The sequence below is a fragment of the Osmia lignaria genome, chromosome 6, assembly GCF_051020975.1.
Source record: "Osmia lignaria lignaria isolate PbOS001 chromosome 6, iyOsmLign1, whole genome shotgun sequence".
Lineage (NCBI taxonomy): Eukaryota > Metazoa > Arthropoda > Insecta > Hymenoptera > Megachilidae > Osmia > Osmia lignaria.
Window position 1 is genome coordinate 195,163 of NC_135037.1, and position 26,647 is coordinate 221,809.

Below are 26,647 nucleotides of genomic sequence, written 5' to 3' on the forward strand. Positions count from 1 at the left end.
CATCATTAGTGTAGCCTTTAATTCAAACGTTTATTAATTTTACCACGTCAAACATTTTTATTTGTTGTTTAAAATCCTTAGAATTTCCTTTTTTACATTATGACAGGCAATAAGAGATTAGGTTCCATATTCATTCTAAACAGCGACTAAAAATGTTCTACCAGTTCAGTTTTTTTATTGTGCTATGCCAACGAGGTGCCAAGCCGTTCGTTCGCGACCAACGTCAAGCCCGGTTTTCGTACCCGACACTGCAGTCCCTGGGACTGCGCTCTATCCGCGCTCGGATTGGTCGGTGTTTTTTGTTATTAACTCACAAACCAATCCTTAACCAACAATTTGGCAAAGGAAAAAGTTGTTTAGAATCCCCTTAGCAATCATCCCTCTACGGCTGTCGAGGTAGTCGCCTGACACCCTGTAATTCCTACCAAACATGAAAGGTTTCATCGGGAACGATACATTCCTTGCAGAGTAACATGAAGGCGTAGATTTTTCGCTATAATAGTAGTTATTAACAAATTCAATAAATTTTTGCAATTGAGATCATCGCGGATATACCTTCTACTAAATGTGTAAGTTTTCATCACAATCGATACATTCCCTGCAGCATAAACGCCAGAAGACATAAATGAAGTATTACGTTTTTTGCGACATAAGTCGTTAGGAATGAAAAAATACAAACATTTTTTTGCGAGACCAATCGGGAAATATACTCTACAAGATGCAAAATGTTTCGTTCCGATTGGTCCATCCATCTTGGAGTAATCGGCGAACATACATTTAGAAGAAATAGTCGTTAGGAATGAAAAGATGCAAAATATTTTTTTTACCGCACCAATGAGGAGTTACACTCTACAGGACGCAAAAAGTTTCGTTCCGATTGGTCCATCCGTCTCTGAGTAATCGGCGAACGTACGTCGCACGTACATGACATAGTACGTTTTTTTGCAATAAAAAGCGTTCGGAATGAAAAAATGCAAAATGTTTTTTTAACGGGACCAATCGGGAGACATACTCTACCAGATGCAAAAGGTTTCGTTCCGATTGGTCCATCCGTCTCGGCGTAATCGGTGAACATACATAAAAAAAAAATAAAAAAAAAAAACATACACATCGAATTGAGTATCCTCCTCCTTTTCGAAGTCGGATAAAAATAGGAACTAATATGTGAGGAGGAGGGTATTTCAATAAATGAGTTTAGACGATTTTGAGCCGAAATATTAATAATCGTTTATTGGCTCGATACATGCTTATAGGGAAAAAGCCCGTCGGCATAAAAAACCCCTTGCTTACTTATTATTATTACGGTTTACTTATATTAACGACCGGTGAAAGTGCATGCAGTAAATGTTATTGTATTCGATTATAATGCCTGACCATGTAAGCGAATACGGGTCCGGGTGGTTATATGGAGTACCCAACCCGGCAGGTCGACGCTCGACAGCTTACATGATATCAGGTGAGAAGGTAAAATTAGAGAGGTACATGCTTATAACCAACTCTACGGGTCGTCGTCACGACCATAATATGCGCAATTGTGAATATTCCGAACTTGCACTCGTGGACGAACCATGTCGTCGATCGCGAACCGTACTGTATCAAACTTCTTTTCCGACTAAAAAATACGCGTCGATCGCTCGAGAACCTTCGCATTAAAAAGAGGCAGTCAACGAAGAGCTAATTTTCGTTCTCGCTTGCTCTCTGACTTATCGTAAATGGCGATGACAAACCGTTAGGTAATTTACGACATGGCCGTGCTTACGTTAGGACCGATCCTAGTGAAAACTAAACAAAGACCCGGCCTCAGCTCGTATTTCGAGGCATAGGCTGTTCAGGGTGACCTACGCACCGAGCCACTTGAAGTCATAAAATACATTCGGTCTTGACAAAAAATAAAACGTCGAAGGCCAAACATACAGATAATAACAGGATCGTTATTACCATATCTGCATTAGGTATGTAATATACATTTAATAACCACACCATTATTACTATACCTACAGTACATATAATGTAATATACTGATTACTTCCCCTCAGATCAATATACATTTAATAACAATATCATTATTACTATATCTACATTAGATATAATGTAATATACTGATGCCTTCCCACAGATCAATGTACATATAATAACGATATCGCTATTACTATATCGACATTAGATATGTAATAAACATTTAATAACAATATCATTATTACTATAGCTACATCAGGTATAATGTAATATACTGATCCCTTCCCACGCATCAATGTACCTACATTTACAGCAGATATGTAATAAACATTTAATAACAATATCGTTATTACTGTATCTACGTTGGATATAATGTAATATACTGATCCCTTCCCCCAGTCCAATGTAGCTACACTTAATAACAATATCATTATTCGTATATCTACGTTATATGTAATGTAATATACTGATTCCTTCCCACGCCTCAATGTACATTAAGTTACTAAATCATTACTACTGTATCTACATTGGATATAATGTAATGTACTGATCCCTTCTCACAGAGCAGTGTACACTTAACAGCAATATCATTATTACTATATCTACATTAGATATGTAATATACATTTAAAAACAACATCATTCATACTATATCTTCATTAGATATAATGTAATATACTGATTCCTTCCCACAGATCAATGGACATTTAATAATATCATTAGTACTATATCTCCATTACATATGATGTAATATACTAATTCCTTCCTACAGATCAATATACAGTTTATAACAATATCATTCATACTATATCTTCATTAGATAGAATGTAATACACTGATCCCTTCCCACAGATCAATGTACATATTGTTGCGCCGGGGAGAGGAGCTCGCACCTTCCATAGTCAATTAAGTTAACAAGGAGTAAACTAAACTGTCTATATTTCAAATACATAGGAGTTTTACACACTAGGTCTGCACACGTCGGCAGCTCGATACAATCTAATATTCAAAAGACGCGCGGTTGTCTAAGAGACCTCTAACATGCGGTGACGTGTTTCCGCTCGAAACAAGGAATAGCTTCTCGTCATGATTCGTCGACTGCTTCGGACGGAGCAATCGATGGCTCTTTCGATACATCAAGAAGCGGTCGATGCGTCGAAAGAGCGGGAACTTCTCGCCGTTGCATGAATACATTATATCTAATGTAGATATAGTAATAATGATATTGTTATTAAATGTATATTACATACATAATGTAGACAAAGTAATAACGATATTGTTATTTAATGTCCATTGATCTGTGGGAATGGATGACTATATTACATTATATCCAATGAAGATACAGTAATAATAATATTGTTATTAAATGTACGTTGATCTGTGGGATAGAATCAGTATATTACATTATATCTAATGTAGATATAGTAATACGGATATTGTTATCATATGTACATTGATCTGTGAGAAGGGACTAGTATATTACGTTATACCCAATTAGGATATAGTATCAATGATGTTGTTATCAAATGTGCATTGATCTGTGGAAGTAATTAGTATATGACATTATATTTAATGTGCATATAGTAATAATGATATTGTGATTAAATGTTTATTACATATCTAATGTAGATACAGTAATAGTGATATTGTTATTAAATGTACATTGGTCTGTGAAAACAAATCTGTATATTACATTATATGTAACGTAGGTATAGTAACAATGATATGGTTAGTAAATGTGTATTACATACATAATGTAGATATAGTAATAATTATATTGTTGTTAAATGTACACTGTTCTGTGGAAAGGGATCAGTATATTACATTACATCTAATGTAGATATAGTAATAATGATATTGTTATTAAATGTACATTGTGAAGAGGTTTGCGTTTCCCGTCATGACGGGGGATGCCGGTATGCGTCTAGTTTGCGCCGTTCGCTGCGGTTTTCACGACAGTGCGGGTAACAGTTCATGCAAGATGCGAATATGCGCAGTTTCTTTTTTTCATTATTTTCACCATTATAATTCTTTATACTTTTTTATATTCTCTTAGCGTGTAATGTTCACTTAAATAAACTACTGTGTAAGTAAAACGTGTATAATTTTATTCTACACCGGTTATGGGCCCAGGGACGCAGAAAGGTGAATGATAACCTATAAAGACGCCACGTGGTAGTACGCACATGTTCGGTGAGTCAGATCATTATTGAATTAAGTAAAAATTAGACATAGAGAACGATAAATGACTAAATCTACAAATTGCGAAATTATCAGACGATAATTACCGAACATGGAAAATAGAGATGAGGTGGTACCTCAAAGGAAAAGGCCTGTTAGACCACGTGCTTAGAAAAGTTCAATTAGATGAAAGGGTCACACCTGAACAGAGGAAAGCCCATCAAACGCAAGACGATAACGCAATAGCAGCCATAGGACTGCACATTGAACCGAACCAGCAAGTCCATATTGAAGATTGCACGAACGCCTACGATGCATGGAAAGCCTTAGAACAAGTGCACCAGCCTACGTCTAGAGTAAGGATATTACAATTGAAGAAACAGCTCTACCAATCTAAAATGGAGGAGTCAATATTGTCATACGTGTCTAGGATCAAGATTTTGGTCAAAAACCTCAAGGAAACAGATTATGACGTTAAAAATGACGACACTGCATACATTCCATTAGCTGATTTACCAGATGATTATGAAAACTTGAACATGTCTTTGGCCAATTTGCCAGATGATCAATTTACCTCATCAGAAGTGACAAAAGTGCTGTTAACTGAATATGATAGGCGCAAATCCAGATGCACTAATGACAACGAAGACCACAAGGAAGCATTGAGTCTAGGGAAAGGGTCAAAACAAGCAGTACATCAGAATACACACTCGTCAAACAAGCCAAGACCTCCCGTTTGCTCACATTGCAAGAAAACAGGACACAGCGTAAAGAATTGTTGGTCAAAAAATAGAACCAAACATCAGAGCTCCCATCAGAAGCATAATTATCATAAGAAGGAAAACAATGAAGGGTTTTTGGTGTCATTAAACAATATAGACATGGAAGACACATGGATACTTGACAGCGGTTGTACACACCATGTATGTAAACGGAGAGATTAGTTTGCAACCTTCAAAGAAACTCGACTACGACCAATCAACACAGCTACTGAGGCCACCGAACAAAAGAGTTTTACACTGGAAGCAGAAGGAATCGGTGACATTATAATAAAAACATTTGTTAGAAGCAGAACACATGAAATAACTCTGCATAATGTATTCTACGTGCCTCGCATTAGGAAAAATCTAATGTCCGTTTCCCAGATTGAACGAAGAGCAAAAGAAATAATCTTTGAAAATGGAAAGGCAAGAATACATGATATAAGAAAGAAAAGGGAACTTATGTGTATAGCTGACAGAAAAAATGATTTGTATATAGTTCGTGCAAGAACCCTTATAAACCAGACAAGATCATTGGAATCTTATAGCATAACTGCGAAAGACAGCACCCTCTGGCATCAGAGGTTCTGTCACATAAACAAGAAAACGATAGAAAAAACGGCAAGTCAAGTTCGTGGACTAGAGAACACGACAATCAATGAAGAAGCATGTGAAGACTGTTACATCGGTAAATCTACAAAAATGCCTTGTCGGAAAATTGGACATAGACAATCACAAGACGTCTGCGAGCTAATCCATTCCGACATTTGCGGACCCATGCCGGTCAATTCATTAAGCGAAAAGCGATACTTCGCAACATTCGTTGATGACTACTCAAAGCATATTACGGTTGCCTTCTTCAAATCAAAAAATGAAGATAAACATCACATCAGAAAGTACATAGCCAGTGTGGAACTTGAAACAGGAAAAAAGGTCAAGAGGTTCCGATCAGACAACGGAAGAGAGTATTGCAACGAAGATAAAAAAAGTTACTTCGATGAAAAGGGGATAAAACACGAAAGATCAAATGTCGAGACCCCGCAGATGAACGGAATGGCCGAACGCGTCAATAGGACGTTGCTCGATCTCACAAGATCAATGTTAAAGTCTGCCAAATTACCGCCGAAATTCTGGGCGGAAGCCGTTGCTGCAGCGGCCTATGTCAAAAACCGAGTGGCCCACTCTTCAAATGCAAACAATGTCCCACTCGCGATCTGGTCAGGAAGGACTCCAAGCGTAATGCATCTGAAAGCATACGGGTCATTAGCCTACGCTCACCTGCCAAAACAAGGGCAGAGAAAATTAGATGACAGAGCAATTCCATGTATACTAGTCGGATATGGGACACAAACGAAGGGCTACCGCGTATGGTGCCCAAAAAGACGAGACGTGATCGTGACAAAGCACGTACGCTTCATAGAAAATAAGATGGGATACTGGTGGTTGCATCGCGAAGAAGCTAGCGATGAATACAACGCCCATGCGTACAATGATATTTGGTCAGAAGACGAAGAAATCCAGGTTGAAACGAAGGTCTCTGACACGGAAGAAGCGGCCAAGCTAAAAACCCCGATCAGAGTCGATCATCCGACCGACGAGATAGTGGGGGCAGAAAACACTAAATCAGCAAAAAGACTCGGCAGACCGAAGAAGGTCACAAGGAACCCATATGGAAGAAAAAGGAAACCTAACACTCGAGCGGATTCCGCGTCTAACTCGGAAGAAGAAGGAGGGAAACCCAGCCCTCAATCGGATTCTGCGACTAACTCGGAAGAAGAGGATAGACAAAGCATAGAATTAAACCTCATGGAGATCACAGAACCGAACACTTTGGACGAAGCCTTGTCTTCACCCCAAGCGGACCAATGGGAAAAGGCCATGAAGGACGAAATGGACAGCCATGTACAGCGCAAAACCTGGGTAACCGTAGACAGCGTGCCAGCTGAACGAAAGGTCATAGGTAGTAAGTGGGTTTATAAATTGAAGAAGGACGGTGAAGGTAACATACTTAGATACAAAGCTACATTAGTTGCGCAGGGATTTTCCCAACAAAAGGGAGTTGACTACCATGAAACTTATGCACCAGCAACTAGTTTTTCAGTAATACGTTTGTTATTAGCTATTTCCAGCTGCTTCGGTTGGTACACCAGGCAGCTGGATATAAAATGTGCTTACCTTTACGGAAACCTCGAGGAGGAGATATTTATGAAACTAGCTCCGTCAAACAAGAATGAAAAGGAAAGAACAGTCAAATTAAACAAACCCATTTATGGACTCAAGCAATCGGGTAGAAATTGGAATGCTGAACTGGACAAATTCTTTGCCGAACAGAGGATTGATAGATTGCGTTCATCAGATTGCGTTTATATAAAAGGGTACTGGACTATAGCCGTAATCTATGTAGATGATATTTTCTTGTTCGCGAGAGATTCGACATCAATAGACAATTTTGTTAAAGTCATCAATACAAAATACGAAACCAAAGATCTCGGGGAAATCAATTACGCGTTAGGTGTTAAAATAGAAAGAAACCATAACTCGATTATATTAAGTCAGATACCGTACATAGAATCCTTATTACATAAATATAATATGCAAGAGTGTAGAGGTGCTGCGACACCATTGGAACCCGGATTAAAACTCTCAAAGATTACGCCCTTAGATCAATTAGACGAAAAGAGAAAGACAGCCTACCGAGAATTAATCGGGTCATTAATGTATATAGCATTGCGTAGCAGACCAGACATCCTATTCGCTGTAACGAAGCTGTCGCAATTCAATTCATGTCCAAGCGAAACGCACTGGATTTAAGCTAAACATGTCTTACGTTATCTGAGCAAAACTGTTGATTACGTTATACGTTATAACACAAATGAAAAACCAGAAATCAGAATATTTTGCGACGCAGACCATGGAAGCAGAATACGTCACTTTAGCGTCCGCGGTAAAGGAAGCGAAATGGATAAAGATGTTCTTAAGCGAATTAAAATTATATGATTCTCTCTTAGGAATTAGTAATGTATATTGCGACAATAAGTCAGCGAGAGAATTCTCAAAAAGCCGTGTAGAGAATTCGCGAATTAAACATATAGACATAGTATACCATGTAGTAAGAGAGGAACTAGAAAAGAAATCTATTAGATTATCCTATGTTAGCTCAAACGAGAATATAACAGACATAATGACGAAGAATTTAAAATGTATAGCCCACAAAAATTGTACTGAGAGATTGGGAATCGCAAAAGTGGGGGACTGAAGAGGTTTGCGTTTCCCGCCATGACGGGGGACGCCGGTATGCGTCTAGTTTGCGCCGTTCGCTGCGGTTTTCACGACAGTGCGGGTAACAGTTCATGCAAGATGCGAATATGCGCAGTTTCTTTTTTTCATTATTTTCACCATTATAATTCTTTATACTTTTTTATATTCTCTTAGCGTGTAAGATTCACTTAAATAAACTACTGTGTAAGTAAAACGTGTATAATTTTATTCTACACATTGGTCTGTGGGAATGAATCAGTATATTACGTTATATCTAATGTAGATATAGTAATAATGATATTGTTATTAAATGTTTATTGCATATCTAATGTAGATATAGTAATAACGATATTGTTATTATATGTACATTGATCTGTGGGAATGGATCAGTATATTACATTATATCCAATGTAGATGTAGTAATAATGATATTGATATTAAGTATATATAACATATCTAATGTAGGTATAGTAATAATGATATTGTTATTAAATGTGCATTGATCTTTGGGAAAGAATGAGTATATTTCATTATGCCTTATGTAATTATGGTGATAATGGTACTGGTATTAGATATACATTGATGTGTGGGAAGGAATTAGTATATTACTTTATATCAAATGTAGGTGCAGTAGTAATGGGAGTCTCATGCGGACTGCCGAACCGTTCGGACGTGCCGATCGAGGGCTCCGTGGCCTGCCAACCATCTGGCGTCGCAAGGCTGGATCGCTCTCTGCCTTCCTCGGTTTTCTTTGTTTTTTACGACCCCGGTGATTCTTGCAATTTTCACGGCTCCCTGCGGCCCCTGCGGTGTTTCACGACGCCTTACGATTATCTGCGGCTTTTAAGTGCTAGTTTTCCTACATTAGTGCATGTGTATGTGATCCCTCTGTGTCTCCCTGCGACCTGTGCGCTATTATGAATGTAATGCGAGTGTACTTGTGCTCCGACCAAACCCCTCCGATACCCACGATCGCGAGGGTTCCCGACGGCACAATTACTTGGCTGGGGTATTGCTCCTCTACCAGTCTGGCTCTGGAATCTTGCCATCCTGTCTAGCCCCGGAACGACTCCGAAACCGCCCAGTGGCACGTGTTCGGACCGCTCGATTGCCCAACTTGCATCAGCGAACACTTACCGAGGATCTTGAGTGCTACGGCCGCTGATGATGCAGCCGCTTTATCCTGGCGCCTGATCAACCCTGATCTACCTTATCAAATCAACTTTGTGACCTCCTTAGCCTGGCTTACGAGATGAGAGCTGTGGTGCGTCGCTCTGAGGTCATTGGATATGACAAATCACTCACTGTTACGATAAGGGTACGTCACTACCACGCAGAGAGTTGAAGGACAGGTAAGTCCGAACTAGGCAATTTAATTCTAATATCAGTCTCAAGTCTAATCCCAATTCTAGTCTCAGACAATATTAACTAGTCAAACACAGTCTCAGGCATATCTAACCCGCTGCTCGTTAAATGCAAATCGGTAATGGCTTTCGAAAGCAGCTGCTCGCTCACCAAGCACCGGGCTGGTTGACAGAGATCTGTAATCGACTACACAAACCTCTATGTAGCTGCATATAGCCCCGAAAACTCCACGTATGCTCCATGCATGCCTTTCGTGATCTTGATGGCTCGCCTGCCTGACCAGATAAGCGCCTGAATTCGCGACAATCACCACACATGGTCCCCGAGCTTATTGCCACTTCTCTCTTCTCGGCCGTGTGAGTACTGTATATGGAGGAATTTAAATCAATCAGGATTGTTTCCGCGCACATGCGGACCTATACGTAGAGTTCTGCATCCACTCTCAGCCTTCTTCCAACACCGCCTCTCCACACACAATCATGTCTTCCACTCGGCGCCCCGTTTATTTACCTTCGCTATTGCTATTGTTTGCTTCTTCCCACCACCCCTAACTTCAATCACAGCGCCTTAGCTAGCACCTCAATTTTTCCTAATCAATCTGATTTCCCCGTCCTTGTATAATCACTCCTATGTATCCCCGTTTCTCTACCCCATCTCGTCTCCGCTTGAATGATGTGCCGGACTGGACCTTTTGAGCTCAGTGCGCTTGCTTGGGCGCGTGTGTGTCTGCGCACGAGTCGCCCTTTCTTTCTTCTACCTTGGATCGCGCCGGTGCGGCCACGTGGGGTTGGAAGGAAGTACAATTTCTATAACTTCTACATTCCACTTCACCCCCCTGTGCTTATCTTGACTAGCCACGCAACCACCTAATAAGTTCACAACTTTGCAAGGAGCCCGCTAAACTCGTTAACACGACCTGCTTATCGACACTTAATCTACTTACTAATTCATGCGCCTGATTGGTCAGGGCACCGGCTAACGACATGACCGATACGCGTGGCTGGCTGGACGTGGCGTGCTGATGTGATTCGATTTGACGTGAGTCGCCTACCCGCCCACCCTCCTGCTGACCCATTCACCCCGCACGGGCTATGGCCTACCCGCCCCCACTTTTACTCTGTCCTGTTTCCCCTTTCTTTCGCCTGCTCCCGTCTGCGTTTTCGCTCCCGTCCTTTTCACACCGCTACGCTCTCACCTTCTATGCCCTCTCCAGCCCCCCTTCGCTCCCCTACCCGCGCTACTGTCTTTGTCTTTGCTCCTGTCTTGCTCCTGCTCTCGCGACTCTTGCGACTCACAGCACCCCCGCTCTCTCCTGCCTCCGTGTTCCTTTGCCCCCCTTGCATTCTCACTCACCCCTGAATTAGCCTTGCGTCTCTGCATGTATCAGCACCAGTCAGCGCTCTCACTCCTTTCACTCTTTTCACTCCTTCCCTCCCCCTCTTCCTTTCCCTCTCCTCTTTTCTCGCCTCTGTCCTGCTCCTGTCCTCGCATGCACTCTCTTTCCTTCCTTCCCTCCTCATTTGCACGCACACCCTCCTTCTCCCCACGCTTCCCTGTTTCCACCTACCCCTGCAGTACCTCTCTACCTCCTCCCCTTAATCTCACTCCCCTTCCCACTCTCCCATCCCTCTCGCCTCCTTACCCCTACCTCTACCCTAGTGACGCCTGGGACAGTGGCTGGCCTTGATCAGCGCTCTGCTCATAGTTCTCGGCACTCCGCAGTCAGTCATCGCGCTCGGTCACACACTCGCTTCACCTGCTCTCATTTGTTTCACCGCTTACTGTGTTTCACGGGCTATACGGGCTTCTTTGCCTACACTCCATACCCTTCTCTTTCTTTTTACGCTTACCAAACAACGCGGCGTGAAGTTAAAACTGACCGGAATCAGGGTTAAACACGGATAAACGATAGTCGTATGCGCCGACGTTCGAGCGTTTCGCAAGCATTAGGACCAGCAGTGCCTCGGCCAAATCCGAGTTGTGATAAGCCGTATTTAGTGAAGCCTGTTAACAGTGAAAACCTCAACCAAGCGAACAAATTCGCAATATATACCAGCAAGTGCAATGACGCAGCTCAAGCTTACTTCTTTCACCCCACACGGGCAATTCAGCCAACTTTCAACGAGCAGGACAAGCAACGTCGCCGAACGTGGAAGAACTTGTAAAACTCGTCGAACCAAACTACAAAATAGTAAAGCTGACACCGGCTCGCGTACTCATAAGCAGATCCTGGGCAGGCTATGGGGAATCTGCGTCACGGACTCGGACTCTGAGCATGTGACGGACCACTGCGTCGATGACAGCAACGCAGATGACGATGTCATTATACTAAGCCCTGAAACATGCCGGAACTTCGAGGCGAGCTTCGAAACTAATCCAGCAAGGCAACTAGGGCTTGTTTAAGCGGCGCACACCGTCAAAAAACGCTGACACCCAGCTGCACGAGATCATCCGCCACCTATAATACTCTAATCAGCAATAGATATAGCAGCAATAGAATAAAACCATGCCACGCAGGAACTCCGATCGCGAACGTGAAGGCTGCAGGGCAACGATGCGATCTCCAACGAGCCGGACTACCTTCCTCACAGTTGCGCAGGTGCATGCACCTAACGGTCTATCTTCGAGTGCAGCAGCAAACAGTGATTGCTCTTCACCTCGTCAGTCGTCTCAGCATGATGGATCTATCAACCCGCGAATAGCCGTATCTTCGTGCAAGCAAGCAAACAACGACTGTTCTCCCGCCCCTCTTCGCACTTCTCGTGGCTTTCCAACGGCAGGAAGCACTACGACTATCCGGAAGCGACACGACAGTGCGAATCTGCAATGGGAACACCTCGATGCTGAGCAGGTTTGCCTGGATCTTGGCAGGTTGCTCGACGACGAGGTTACGCTTACACCCGTTGCAAGCTCTCCTCCGACACCCTCTGCTACATCCGCGACTCCGGTAAGCGGATCCGACAACTTGCGGCACGTTGCGCTCCCGCTCTCGCCCCGGGTTGTGCTTACCAAGATCGACTTCAAATCCCTGAGCTCTGCTCCCCCTTGCTTACGTCAGGAAATCAGCGCAATTGACAAACATCGTACGTACACCCTCACGTCCCCCTCCTCGTCATCTACCGACTCTGACTGTGCCTCGCCGCCTATTTCATCCTCGCTACTTTCACCCTACTCGCTGGCTGCCCTTTATCGGCGTTTGTGCACGCAATCCCCGGATTCTCCCGCTACAGCGGCCTCGCCTCTCTCGTTTCCCTTCTCATCGTACGCATCGTCGGTATCAGTAGGGCAGTCCCTCAGTAATGCTGACAGCTTTTTATCGAGTCTTTCGGACAGCCCGAATGGCGGTAAACGACGCGGAAGGCTCCCAAGCACGGACAACAATAACGACAGCAGCGGTATCGCCTGCGACAACGTCGACCAATCTGACAGCAAGTCCAGCCGAGGAGATTCGGCCGCTGCAACTCACCCCGCGCGTCCCGAATTGCCGAAACCAGTTGTAAGCACAGCAGAAATGGGCACCTCCGATATTCGGGCTGTCAGTAAAATTCTCCCAACCCTACAAACCCCCGAAACCCCCGACTCAACGAGTTCAGGGGAAGCCCCACCCCAACACGTCAGCAGTTAAACGGGACAGTCTAGCCAGGAAGCAAAAGGACCGTGCGGGATCCGGGGAACCTAGGAAAAACGCTCACGCACCTGCACCTGCCTCTGCCTCCTCGTCATCTTCTACGGCCTCTGTGCAGCGGATCTGGTTACCCCCGCAACCATCAAAGAAGAACATCAACGCATTGACCGCATCTCCTTCCCCCTCCTCATGGGAAGCGCAGGCTTCGGGAACCAGCAACAGCGCGCAAGAAACAAGAGGCAAGACAGCCACACTTGCCGCCTCCTCTCCCCTGGCAGCTGGACCAAGCTGGTGTTCCTGCAGTCGCAAGGAAGCACCCAGGGGCCATAGATCGGGACTCCACTGTAGTAACCGTTAGATCCCGGAAACCTCTTGGATACAAAGAGATGGTTGGCATTGTCAGGTGCCGGCTCGGGACCCAGCGTCGGAAAATCCATGGGATCAGGAAGGACCCAGGATACACCTTCCGTATTAATTTCGGACCGAACGGGAATGATGCGGCCGAAGATTTCATCAGGATCTTTGGACAACGGATGGTATGCGGTTGGGAAGCTTACTTTCAGCGCAGGTACAAACAGGTCGTCTTATTCAACGTTGATCCCGCGGGGGACGGCCCCGAAATCAAGAAGGCCATCGGAGCGGCTATCGGCGTCCCACCGAGCAGATTGCGGGTCATCGAAGGGCCATCCGATCGAATTCACGGAAGGCACGTTATAATTGACTGTAGGCTGCGACAGGCTGACCAAATTTTAGTCTTAGACAGTCTGCGGATCGGATGGTGCCCAGCAGTCGTCAAGAAACGAGGCAATGGGTACTAGTTAAAAGTATAGACTTGGATCTCGCATGGACATGCACATATACACAACCACACATACCATATTTTGTGTTTTATATTTTATATCTCTTATTTTAATATTATAATATTGTACAAATATTGTATATTTTATACTGTACCCTGTATCATATCTTATATTTTGTATTTTCATTCTACATTATTTATCTTTTACCCTACCATACAGTACACACTATTCTATATTTTATATTTTATATTTATATTTCATATTTTTTATTTTTTATTTTTTATACCTATATTCTATTTTATATTTTATTTTATTCTATTTTAAGGATACGCCTATGCACCTTCCACATGTACGACTTACCTACGAACGCTCAAATATACAAACATGCAATCTCAAGCAAATACTCTCGATTTACCTGTTCTACCTGTGGATATTTGATATTTGATTTTACCTGTTTTATTTTCCCGTTCTACTTTCCTGTTTTCTTTCGCACGACATAATCTCACTTGTGCTTGTGCTTGCACTACACTCATTTACACTTATTTCTACACTTATTTCTTCTTTCCCCTCTTCATTCTCGCTTGTTACAAATCACACACCACACACCGCATGACGCATATCAGCTTTCATCACGCACCATCTCGTCTCACACCCTACGTACGCCCCTAGAATCATAATCGCTGCAACCCATCTTCAAACCCTCAACCCTCAATTATCAGTCTACACTATCCCTCTAACTTTTAGACTCGCAGACTTCCAGAGCTCCGAACTTCAAACCCAATCCCCTAACCCGGCGGTACAACAACTACGCATGCTCCCAGTCGTCTACTCCCGATCTTCAACTGATCTCCAACCCTGCGTTCGTCCGCGCGGACCTCGACGCGCACTGGGCCTGGCAGCGCTCTGCTGTTCCGAGCTTCTCATACCACCGCTATCGTATTGCACGGTACCCAAACCTTGACTATAACATTAACTACGATCTTGTCTACTCCCAACCCCAGCCTCCAACTCTAACATGTCAGAACCCAACTCTAATTCCTAACAGCAGGCCACAGACTCTTAAAATCGGCCAATCACACAACCACATCTTATCATACTTAAGCACATATGCGCTCAGGCATTCAATCTCGCCACACACATTTAAGCGTACGCGTGCTTCTGCCGTCAAAAAAGATAAGCAACAATATAAGTAACAATACACGGCAATCAATTTCGCTGTTTCTCTCCAGTGCATTTCCGTTCCTCCATTTTTCTGGAAGTGATACCCTAGGTATTTGAAATTTTTGACTTTTTCTAATTCTTCTTCTCCCTATTTCCATTTCTCCTTTTTTTTCTGACTTCTTCCTTTCTTGAAAATTATTATCTTCGACTTTCCAGCGTTTAGCATTAACTCTCTTCTTTCAAAGTATCTTTTCATTCTGTTTATCATTTCCTTTAAGTCCTGCGGATGTTTTGTTAATAGTACGATGTCATCTGCGTACGACAGTGACCAAAACTTCTCTTTTCCGATCACCATCCCTCCTGCTTGTCCTTCTCTCAATTTCTCTTCCAGGTCCGCCGTATATAACGAGAATAAGGTAGGGCTTAGTGGACATCCTTGCCTTAATCCTTTCATTGTCCAAAACTTTTCAGATACTTTCCCATTAACTCTTATCCTATTCTCTGTTTCTTTGTAAATTTCGTTAATTCTCGTTCTTGGAGAGTTACTTATTCCTTTTTCCTCCATAACCTTGCTCAGTTTTCCTCTGTTTACTTTATCGAAAGCCGCTGTTAGATCTGTGAAGAAAGCATATAGCTTTCCTCCTTTTTCTTTGATTTCTCTGTTTACCACATAGTTCAGAATAAAAATGTTGTCCATTGTGCTTCTTCCTTTTTTGAAACCAGCTTGCGTCTCTGGTATGATTTTCTTTTCGTCTAGTTCTGCACTTAATCTGTTCTCCAGAATCATCGCGTATATCTTGTATGCCGTATTTAGTGGCGTTATCCCTCTGTAATTCTTTACATCATCCCTGTCTCCCTTTTTAAATATAGGGCTAATTATACCTTCATCTCCATCTCCTTCCTTTCCATCTCCTTGGCATTCTTTCTCCCTTCCATACTTTGTTTATCAGTGTTGTGATTCTGGTGAGTACCTTTCTTCCTCCATGTATTCCAACCTCGTTTTCTAGGCCGTCTTCCCCTGCTGCTGCTGTTTTAATTTGCCTCATCACTTCTTGTTCCGTTATAATTTCATTTGTATCCTGCTGTTCCTCTGTTTCCTCTAATCTCTCTTCTTCTTGGTTATTTTGTTCTTTCCCTTCTAATAATTCCATGAAATACCTTCTCCAGCCATGTATGGTTACTCTGTTTGTTGTTCCTATTCTTCTTTTCCTTTCCCGTCTGATATATTTCCATATTTCATTTGTGTTTTTAATTTGTTCTATTTCTTCTTCTTCTTTCTTCTGTTGCTGGTCCATCTTCTTATCGCAGAGTTTCTTGACTTCTCTTCTTTTCTGAATGTATGTCACCTTTCCCCTTTCCCTCTTCTCCATTTTCTCAGCTCTTTTCGCGTTTCTTTTTTTCTCTCTGTGCATTTTTTATCCCACCATTTCTTGTACCCTAGTTTCAATTCCATTACCTTTACCATTTTCTTGACTACCGTCCCGTTAATCTTATGTACCATTTCTTCCATCATTTCGTTTGGATCCTCCTTTTCGAATTCAATTTGTTCCACTTCCTCCTTCTATATCTCTTCTTCTTGCTTCTCTACGCTGGTTTCTCCATAAATTTCTAATTTCAGTGGTAAATGATCTGACTCTATCCTCTCTTCTATCCTGAAACTTCTGATATCTTCTTTAATTGCTGGGTCTATTAATACATAATCGATCACTGTGTTTCCTTTGCCCCCAATGAAAGTATATTCACCTTCTTCGTCTCCTTCAAAATTACCGTTCATAATTTCCCATCCGTTGTCTTCTACCATTTCTATTAGCCTGGTTCCTTCTATGTTTTCTATTTTGTCTCTCGATTTTCTCGTTTCTTTGTCCTTCCTATCCTCATTGCTAAATGATCCCTCTAAACCTATTCTTGCATTGAAATCTCCGCCGATTATAAGTCTTTCTTCTTTCATACCTCCGATTGCATCTTCTATATTCTCTCTCGTCTTTTTCATATCTCTGCTATATGATTATTCTCCATATATTACCTTGTATCTCAATCTTCCTTTCTTTTATGTTCGAATTTTCCTCCTGTGTATCTCTTTCCGTTATGCTTTTCTTCACTTCCGTTATGATGCCTCCGCTCGCTCTACCTTTGTTCTTCTCTTTTTTTGCCAGTTGACATTTCCAGTTGAAACTGTTCGGCAACCTGTTCTGTAACCGATTCCATTGTTTCTCGTCTACCCAAGTTTCAGTTAGTCCTACGAAATCGTATGTCTCCACGTATTCCCAAAATTGCTTATCTTTATTGTACAGACCTGCTACGTTCCAGAAACCTATTGATAATGTCTTATTCTTTACCTGCTGCTTGGCATGTACCTTCTGTTTTCTTTTCTCGTTCTTTTCATTGTTGTAATTTCTGTCTCCTCCCTCTTTCCATTTGAAAATCCTATCGTTTATCCTTACCTTTCTGTATCCTATTTTCACGTGTGCTCCCTGCTCTCACTCCGCTTTCGCAATTCCTAAGATTGCCTTCTGAGTTTCTCTTTCGTTTTTTGTTAAATCATTATCAATGTATATTTTCTTACCTTTCAATTTGCCCTTCTTCATCATTATCTCCTTTTTCTGTTGCCAGTTTCTTAACGTTGCTACCAAAATACTCCCTCTCTCTCCCTTTCTCGTCCAGAACGCATCCTCTATTTCCACCTCCACCTGCAAATTTTCTGATATTACCTTTTCTGCCGTATCTTTCGGTGTTTCGCCTCTTGATAGTTCTTCTTCTTTCAGTGTGATATTGTTTCGTTTCTCCCTTTTTTCTCTTACCTCCTCTTTTCGCTCTATACGGTTTATTCTTTCAATTAATTCGTCCGCCTTATCTCTTTTAGTTTCTAGATTTTTAATTCTCTTCTGTATTTCTTCTTTTTCTCGCTCCCACGCTTCTTGCTTTCTTTTCCATTCTTCTTTTAGTTCTCTTATTTCCTTATTTATGGATTCGTTTCCTTCCTTAATATCTTGTGTGTCCTTCTTCACTGTCAGTACAAGCTCAGTCAATCTGTCTAACTTGTCCATTTTTATATTTTTAGGTTCGCCTTCTGTTCCTTCGCTTTCTGTTCCTTCCCCTTGCGTAGCTTCTTGCGGTGGTGATCTTCCTACTCTTTTTGCTTTTTGGAAATTTTCTATTAGTTCTTTCTCCACTCTTCTTCTTTCTTCTTCTGCTTCTTCTTCTAGATCTCTTTTTCTTTTAAAAGAGTCCAGCAGTGATCCTTGGCTGCCCGACCTATACTTCCCAAGCTCTTCAGCTAAAGTCGGCCTTCCTCATTTTCCGGAATCCTTTGGGCTCTCCGTCTCTCCTGTTTTACTCATCTATGTTTTTCTCTCTCTATGTTCGCTTCTATGCCTATACTTCACTACGTGGCTGCGCCAGACTTGACGCGGCCGCTCTGGTCTGCATCTAGATGTCACTACCTTCGTTTTTCCTTATCTTCTCAGTTTATCATCCAATCGATCTACATTTATCGACGTATCATTCCACGTCGTTTATTAATCTACAATATCGACTTTTTCCACGTAGCTCATTAGTCAATCTAACCTCTCACCTCTTTCGCCAGTTTCATTTCTTTTAAGTAACTTGTTTCTGTGTACCTTTTTGATGCCTTTATTCACCTGTGTTCTTTGGTTTTTTCTCTTTCCAGCGGTATTTATTTCACCTCTATCCGTTACGAATTTCCTTCGAAATTGATTGATTTTGTTTCACTTATCTCTGACACGTACTGCCTCTATAGCTATCGTCGCGTGACCCCCATTGTGTTGATTATGTTTGCTTACACATTACACTTTACATTTTCTTTTTCTTTATTTTCTTAATTTCTTCATTTCATTTCTTTAACTGTTTCGCTCGCATTCATTATTCACTCATTATTTATTCATTTTATCCATTTTGATTAGTTAAAGTTAATTGATTTGATTTATTTAATTTTTTGTTCTTTCTGTGCTGATAAATGGTTTTGTCTATTCAAATGCTTTGATGGTGCGTGGTTTCTGTTATAATCTCATCATTTTAAATATCATTTTAAATACCCTACTTATTTATTTATTTATTCTTAGACTATACAGTAGTATGGTGCTTAATTCAACTGCGCCGTCGCACGCGTAACGTAAAAAAAGGAAAGAATAAAATAAGATTATTAGTTAATCAATAAGAGGAATGAGTTACAATTAGATTGTTGCGAAACAACCTCCTATTTCTTTAAGGTAAGCTTTTAAGGATGTGGCCGTCATCCGTATGATTTTATTTTAACAAAGATCAAAGATCACCTTTGCTTTGTGCAAAGGAGAGAGAAAGAGTGTTCTAACAAAGAAATTATTACGGTTTTCCCGTTTCTACGCAGTTAGAAACGCAGTTAGTATTTATTCAGTGCAATGGTTTTATTTTATTTTATTTATTTATACATTGCTCGTTGCTATGTTTGCTGTTCATTTCATGTTTTACTTTAATTTTATTGTCATTCGATACTGGTCTTGTTCTTCCTTGTTTTTCTTCCTTTATTTTTTCTTTTGTGTTACACTTCCTGGCATTTCTTATTCTATTCTTTTATTTGCTGTTTGCTTTTATTTAGGTATTTTAAATCTGTGTCACGCTTGTCACTACTTTATCTTAGTATCGTCTCTTGGGTTGCCACCTGCTATACGTCCTTGGATATTTAATTCAATTTTTCACTACATCTCTCATCTCTCTATGGTGTTGGTATAGTTCCTCTCATGACAGCGTTACAGTGTGGTGTTCCTGTAAGAGCTTTAATATTCATGCCATTGGGATGTGCTATTCTTGTTATTTTATTGTATGTTATTGCAATTATTACCTTACCTTGTTTCTTTGCTTTTCTTTCTTTTGTGTCGCAATTGAGCTCTCCTAATTGGTAATCTTGTTCCTTTTAACGAGTCCTTGTATGCTGGTTTTGTATTCTTGTTAACACTCTGTGGCTCTGACACATTAGGGTTATGTCTCTGTAGATAATTTTGTCACTCTTTATCTCATCTCTGAATTTGACTTTTCTATGATTTATTTTACTTTACCTTACTTATGCTTACTGGTATTCTGTTATTTCTCTCTTGCTTGCTTTATTGTTGTCCTTTTTCTTCAGTGTGTTAATTGACTCTCTCCTTTGACTCTCCTTCTATTTTCTACTGGTGAAAATAAAAATGAAATAGAATCTTGTAATTCCTTACAATACTTTACATCTGTTTGTGTGGTATAGAGGTTCTACAGTCTTCACTATGTATATTTCAATATTAGAGTTGTTTGGCTTGCTCTATTATATAGTACACTGTTTCACTGTAGGGATCACACAATTCATTCAATTTGGTTGCGATAACTTTCTGCTATTTGTACATTATCACATTGTCGGTAATAGACTTCCCTTATTGATATAATATTTTATTTATAATGATACGTTCTTTCAATGGGCCGAATAATTTTGTTATTTACATGTTGTTTGTCTTGGCTTTGCTCATTGCATCTTATTTAATTCATTTTATTTTACTATATTTTGCTCATTATGCCGGGTTCACGCTTTTCTCGGTTACTATTGTTTTGCCTTTATTTTGATTTATAAATTGAATGGATTGATTGATTCAACCTTCTTGATTGGCTCGACATAATTCATGTATTTATATTGTGGTCCGATCGATTTTGGGCATTGTTTTGTGGCACCCTCATCGGAGACGCCACTGTAACGCTATCGCGAAATTTTATCGACACGCCACCTCGCGAAATAGCCCCGAATTATCCGCGGCTCGCGATTCGAATATGTTAATGTTACGCGGACAAACATCGCGAAAACTTTATCCCGTTAGACTTTAATAAAACAATCCTAAACTATGTTAATTTCAAAGGAACTTTACCACCGTAAACGTTTATGGCCTCCGTTTTTCGAACTCCAGGCCATCCGCGACGAGCAATAATTTAAATTCACGAACTTCCTTTCAACTCACAGTTTTCCCCGTGTTTATTACCGATAATAGGTTCCTTTATTCACCGTCGCCCTAAGGTACGGTTGTTGCCGTCAACTTTATTGCTTGCCGCGGCTAACGGTCCCGAACGGGAAACATCGACGCCGACCAGCCGAAGGTAGAACACCCTTGGAAAAACCTCGAGGTTTTTCCCAAAAAATCGCTACGTCACAAGCGAGCGGCCACCTCGAATTCCCCGCTACAAATTCGGCCAACCAAAACAACCATTCTTGTTACCGCCCTCCACCAATCATGTAAAACAACCCCCACGCTACGTCTCCGCGAACTTACCTTGTAACGCGTTTTTGAAATACAGAGCAGAACAATTCTTGACTCCGTTCAATCTTGACGTTTTATTAAAACCTATCATTGGAAAGTAAGAAGTTTTAGTTTTGGCGCGCACCAAGCAGAGTGTTTCTACACTCCACGGGCAGCCAACTCACGTTCCTGGAACCTTTTCCCCAGAATCCCCCTAAAACCGCTACGGGAAACGTAACACCACAATCCATGGAGGCTGCTCTGCCGTCCGCCAGGCGGCAGCACCATGCTCGAAAGTGTGGGGTGATGGTAAAGTAGATCAAGTGCACGATAATGAATCTCTTTCGGTGTAGCGTGTTCTGTTTTACCTACACCTCACTTCATATATTAGTTGAAATTCTATTTTATTGAATTTAATTCAAAACTGATATTCTAATTTTTAACCAAACTTAAAGAGATTTTAATAACTTTAAATAATTCACAAATAACAAGAATCAAAAAGATAATCAATCGTTTAGATGAAGGCGTTCTAACGCTAAACACAATAAACTTGGAACTAATCAATTTGAATCACTTTACAATATAACGCAAAAAGTTCACAAGAACTCAAACGCTTTTTAAGAAAAAATCTTACAAGAGAAAACACTGCAAGGAATGCGATTCAGGAAATTTCACAGCTCTTTTCTGATTGACGTGTCTCAAAACCGGAGGATGAAGAACAAAAGCAATTCAGGACAACTGAATAAATGTTAAATAAACAATTTGAAATCGAACTCCGGAAGCGGAAACGTATAGGCGACGACGCGACGACGCTACATCATTCCCCCCTTTTAAAAGAAAAAGAAAATGAAATTAAATTAGTTCAAATAAAGTACCTGGTTGACATCAGCGAACCTTACAATCTTTGATCCAGCTGACGTGCGACCAGGGTAAATTCTCAACGGAGAAGTTCCAGAATCGCATGCACTTGCAGCATTTGCACCAGAACTAGACTCTTCAAGCTCTACCAAGGTGTACGCGGGTTTCAGTCTTTCTACTGACACTTGTTCAGTTTTCCCGTTAATGTCAACAGAAAATACTCGATCCGAAATTCTTTCTACAACTCGGTGTGGACCTGTATAAGGTTGCTCGAGCGGGCGCCTCGATCCATCAACACGCAGAAATACATGAGAACAATTATATAAGTCTTTGTGCTGAAAAATTCTTGGCTTCACGTGATGAGCAGCCGGTGTTGGCCGTAACTTTCGCATAAGTCGACGAAACTCTTCCACGAAAATCTGCGGGTCGCTGTCTAATTCTTCCGAATCAAAGAACTCTGCAGGAACCCTCAAAGTCGTGCCATACACAAGTTCGGCAGGAGAACTCTTCAAATCTTCTTTATAAGCCGTCCTTGAACCCAGCAAGACAACTGGAAGAACTTCACTCCAATCCTTGCCCGAATGACATGAAATGGCTACCTTAAGAGAACGATGCCATCTTTCCACGAGACCATTCGCTTGAGGGTGGTAGGCAGTAGTGCGACAGCGCCGGCCGCCGATGAGCTTCACCAGAGCAGCGAAAAGTGCGGCTTCAAACTGCGAACCTCGATCAGTGGTTATTAAACGAGGTGCACCAAACCTTGATATCCAGTGCGTGAAAATCGCTTTTGCAACCACATCAGCTGTCGCGTTCATGATCGGAACGGCTTCAGGCCAGCGAGAAAAACGATCGATCATAGTCAAAATGTACCTGTGACCCTGCGAAGGAGGTAGTGGTCCAACAATGTCTACATGAATGTGTGCGAAACGATTGTCCGGCACCGAGACCTTTTCCGCTGCAAACTTGTTATGCCTCTGGATTTTCGCGCGCTGACAAGTCAAACACGAACGAACCAAGTCTGCAATGTCCTTGTTCAATCCAGGCCACACGAATTTCTCCGAAATGTAGCGCCTCGTGGCTTTAACTCCTGGATGGGACATGTGATGAGCTAGATCAAAAACTCGTTTGCGAAGCGAAACGGGAATATAAGTTCTAATTCCTTGGTCAGAGACATCACAGAACAAAGGTTGATCTGAACCAGTCAAATTGAACCTTCGCAGATTTAGTGCCGATGTGGTGGATTGGAGCAGTGTTTGCAGCTCCTCATCTACTGCTTGTTCACGAGCTATTTCCTCAGTGTCCAATGACAAAGGCGTAATAATTTCATTGATGCGAGATAGCGCGTCTGCAACACAATTTTCTCCACCTGCAACATGGCGAAAATCAGTAGTGAATTCCGAAATATAAGCGAGTTGCCGCGTCTGCTTGGGAGATAATTGATCCATCTTCTTATTAAAAGCGAAAATCAGAGGTTTGTGATCCGTGATCACGTGGAAAGTGCGACCCTCAAGAATATCTTGAAAGTGTTTGATAGCCCTAAACACGGCCAACAGCTCGCGATCGTACGTGCTGTAGCGTTGTTCCGTAGGAGTTAGTTTTCTTGAAAAGAAACTCAAGGGTTTCCAAAAACCGTTCGACTTTTGCTGAAGTGTTGCGCCGACAGCAATGTTTGAGGCGTCAGTTTGTAACGCGAGCTCAGCGTCTGAGTCCGGAAAAACCAACAAAGTAGCTTCGGCCAACTCATCCTTGAGCTGACAGAACGCACGTCTCATCTCGTCAGTCCAAACGATGAGATCTGAGTTTTTTCGTTTCGACCCGGAAATGGCAGCTTGTAAAGGTGCCTGGATAGAAGCAACTCCCCTCAAGAAGCGATTGTAGTAATTGATCATTCCCAAAAATCGTCTTAGAGATTTGACGTCTGACGGTTCAGGATACTCCTTGATCACCTGAACTTTACTAGGAAGAGGAGCGATCCCATTGACGTTGATGCGATGACCAAGAAAATTCACTTCATTCTTGCCCCAGTAGCACTTCTCAGGTTTAATCGCTAAACCGTAGGCCTTTAAACGATTGAAGAGAATTTCCAAATGCTGTCGATGTTCCTCTGGGTTTTTCGAAGCTACAAGAATGTCATCAATGTAAGTAAAGCAAAAATGTAAACCAGCCGTCACCTCATCCATGAAGCGCTGGAATGTTTGAGCTGCATTCCTGAGTCCAAACGTCATGTATGGAAACTCATACAGTCCAAAAGGCGTAATGATCGCAGTTTTGTGAATATCCTCTTTACGAACTGGTACTTGTTGATACGCCCTCATCAAATCAATCGTTGAGAAGATTGTGGTACCATGCAGGAAGTTTGGAAAATCCTGCAGAAATCGAAGAGGATACCTGTCGGGAACTGTAATGTGATTTAAACGTCTGTAATCGCCGCAAGGTCTCCATGTTCCATCCTTCTTCCTAACGAGATGTAAAGGGCTCGCCCAAGGGCTCTTCGAAGGCCTGCAAATCCCTTGTTCAACCATGAATTGGAATTCCTGCTTGGCATCCTTCAGTTTATCCGGCGCCAGTCGACGCGCTTTTGCAGTGATAGGAGGTCCAACCGTCTCTATATAATGTTCTACACTATGTGTAATTTCCGGGGGAACAACGGTTGCCCTAAACAGCTCCGGAAATTTAATTAATAGATCGGCAAAAGGCTCATCACGAGAGAGGCGACTTACTTTGGGAACGCCCTTGGAACAAATCTGACCTGACGATTCCAGAAGAGTTTTACCGTCGATAAGTCTGCGTCGAGAAATGTCCACAATTAAATGATAGTGCGACAACAGGTCAGTGCCAATGATAGCCCTGTTGACATCACAAATTATAAACGACCAATCCAAACGTCGTCGTAGACCGAGGTCGAGACCGATGTGACGCTCTCCATACGTCGGAATCTTCGACCCATTAGCTGCATAGAGTACAAGATTTTTCCTCTTGTGACGATCTTGAAGAGACGCAGGAACTACCGAAACGTCTGCTCCGGTGTCCACTAAAAAATTAATGCCTGATGACTTGTCTCTGACGATGAGGCGACGCTGCTCAGCCCCTGAAATGTCTGTCGCCGAAGACATTGGGGCGACTAGTTTTCCCGGCGCCCCTGGCTGGTCCAATTGCATGGTGGAAAACAATGACGAGCATCCGCTCCGTATTTGGCGTGAAGTCTACAAAGTCCATCACGAGACTTGGAACGTGTCCGTCGTTCCTCAGGTCTGCTAGATTTCCGATCTCGTCTACGAAATCTATCATCTCTTCCTGCATCGCGAGCTTCCAATCGACGCAGGCGTGACAGGATCTCCGAGAGTTGTTCACTCAAGTCCGTGGAAATCTTTGAGGTTGCCGCAACGATGTCGACGTTGGATGGGTGAGCATCAGCTACTGCAGCTAAACTTGGGCTGACGATTTCGAAAAGCTTGTCGGCTTGAAGAGCTAACTTTCCCAAATCCATACCCTCGCTGATCGCTAAAATCACACGGAAGTTTTCAGGCATTTGTTCAAGAAAAAGAGTTTTTAAAATGGATTCACTGCATTGACCGCCTGCAAGGTTTCGTAAACGCTGCAGGTATGACGATGGCTTCTCATCGCCCATGCTGTGGCCCCTTAACAGCCTGCACAATTTGGATTCGCTCGATTCGTCGAACGACTCTAAAATTCGACGTCGGAGGCTGTCGTATTTGCCAGTTTCCGGAGGACTGAGAATTACGTCTGCAACGACCGGCAAGACGCTGGCATCTAGAACTAGTACCACGTTTCTGAACTTGGTGTCATCAGAAACAATGCGTGACAGAGCAAACGCTGTTTCGACTTGAGAGAACCACAGCAAAGGGTTCTCCTTCCAAAAAGGAGGCAGCTTCACTCTAGACACTGCATTAACTTCCCCTGCTGCTGTTGAAGTTGATTCAGACTTCTCCATCCTGGTCGGTTCGGCAACAGGAAGATCGCTACCGGAAGCAGTGTGATGGTCCGAGACCCTGGTTGGCGAACGTGCAAGCGGCATCCGGTTGAAGAACACGTTGAAATGTCGGTAACCCTACTTCACCGATCACGTCGGGGTCACCAGTTGTGGGGTGATGGTAAAGTAGATCAAGTGCACGATAATGAATCTCTTTCGGTGTAGCGTGTTCTGTTTTACCTACACCTCACTTCATATATTAGTTGAAATTCTATTTTATTGAATTTAATTCAAAACTGATATTCTAATTTTTAACCAAACTTAAAGAGATTTTAATAACTTTAAATAATTCACAAATAACAAGAATCAAAAAGATAATCAATCGTTTAGATGAAGGCGTTCTAACGCTAAACACAATAAACTTGGAACTAATCAATTTGAATCACTTTACAATATAACGCAAAAAGTTCACAAGAACTCAAACGCTTTTTAAGAAAAAATCTTACAAGA

General features: G+C 42.1%; 2 protein-coding genes across 3 annotated transcripts; both read right to left on the reverse strand.

The window, feature by feature from the left end:
• Positions 1-15,853: 15,853 nt before the first annotated feature.
• LOC143305384 (uncharacterized) lies at positions 15,854-20,763 on the reverse strand. Of its 2 annotated transcripts, none has more exons than XR_013062273.1 (4): positions 20,155-20,763; positions 19,946-20,085; positions 17,670-19,873; positions 15,854-17,603 (listed from the first exon to the last, which is right to left on the reverse strand). XR_013062273.1 is itself a non-coding variant. In XM_076688685.1 (4 exons), exons 3-4 carry the CDS (start codon positions 18,148-18,150, stop codon positions 17,584-17,586), a joined length of 456 nt encoding a protein of 151 aa, XP_076544800.1. In that variant the 5' UTR covers positions 18,151-19,873; positions 19,946-20,085; positions 20,155-20,763; the 3' UTR covers positions 15,854-17,583. The 2 variants fall into 2 exon arrangements, 1 of the variants encoding a protein (XP_076544800.1); XM_076688685.1 differs by having other exon boundaries at positions 15,854-17,793; positions 17,905-19,873.
• Positions 20,764-25,327: 4,564 nt separating this feature from the next.
• LOC143305361 (uncharacterized) lies at positions 25,328-26,242 on the reverse strand. Its single transcript, XM_076688586.1, has one exon. It carries the CDS (start codon positions 26,240-26,242, stop codon positions 25,328-25,330), a length of 915 nt encoding a protein of 304 aa, XP_076544701.1.
• Between the last annotated feature and the right edge of the window lie 405 nt (positions 26,243-26,647).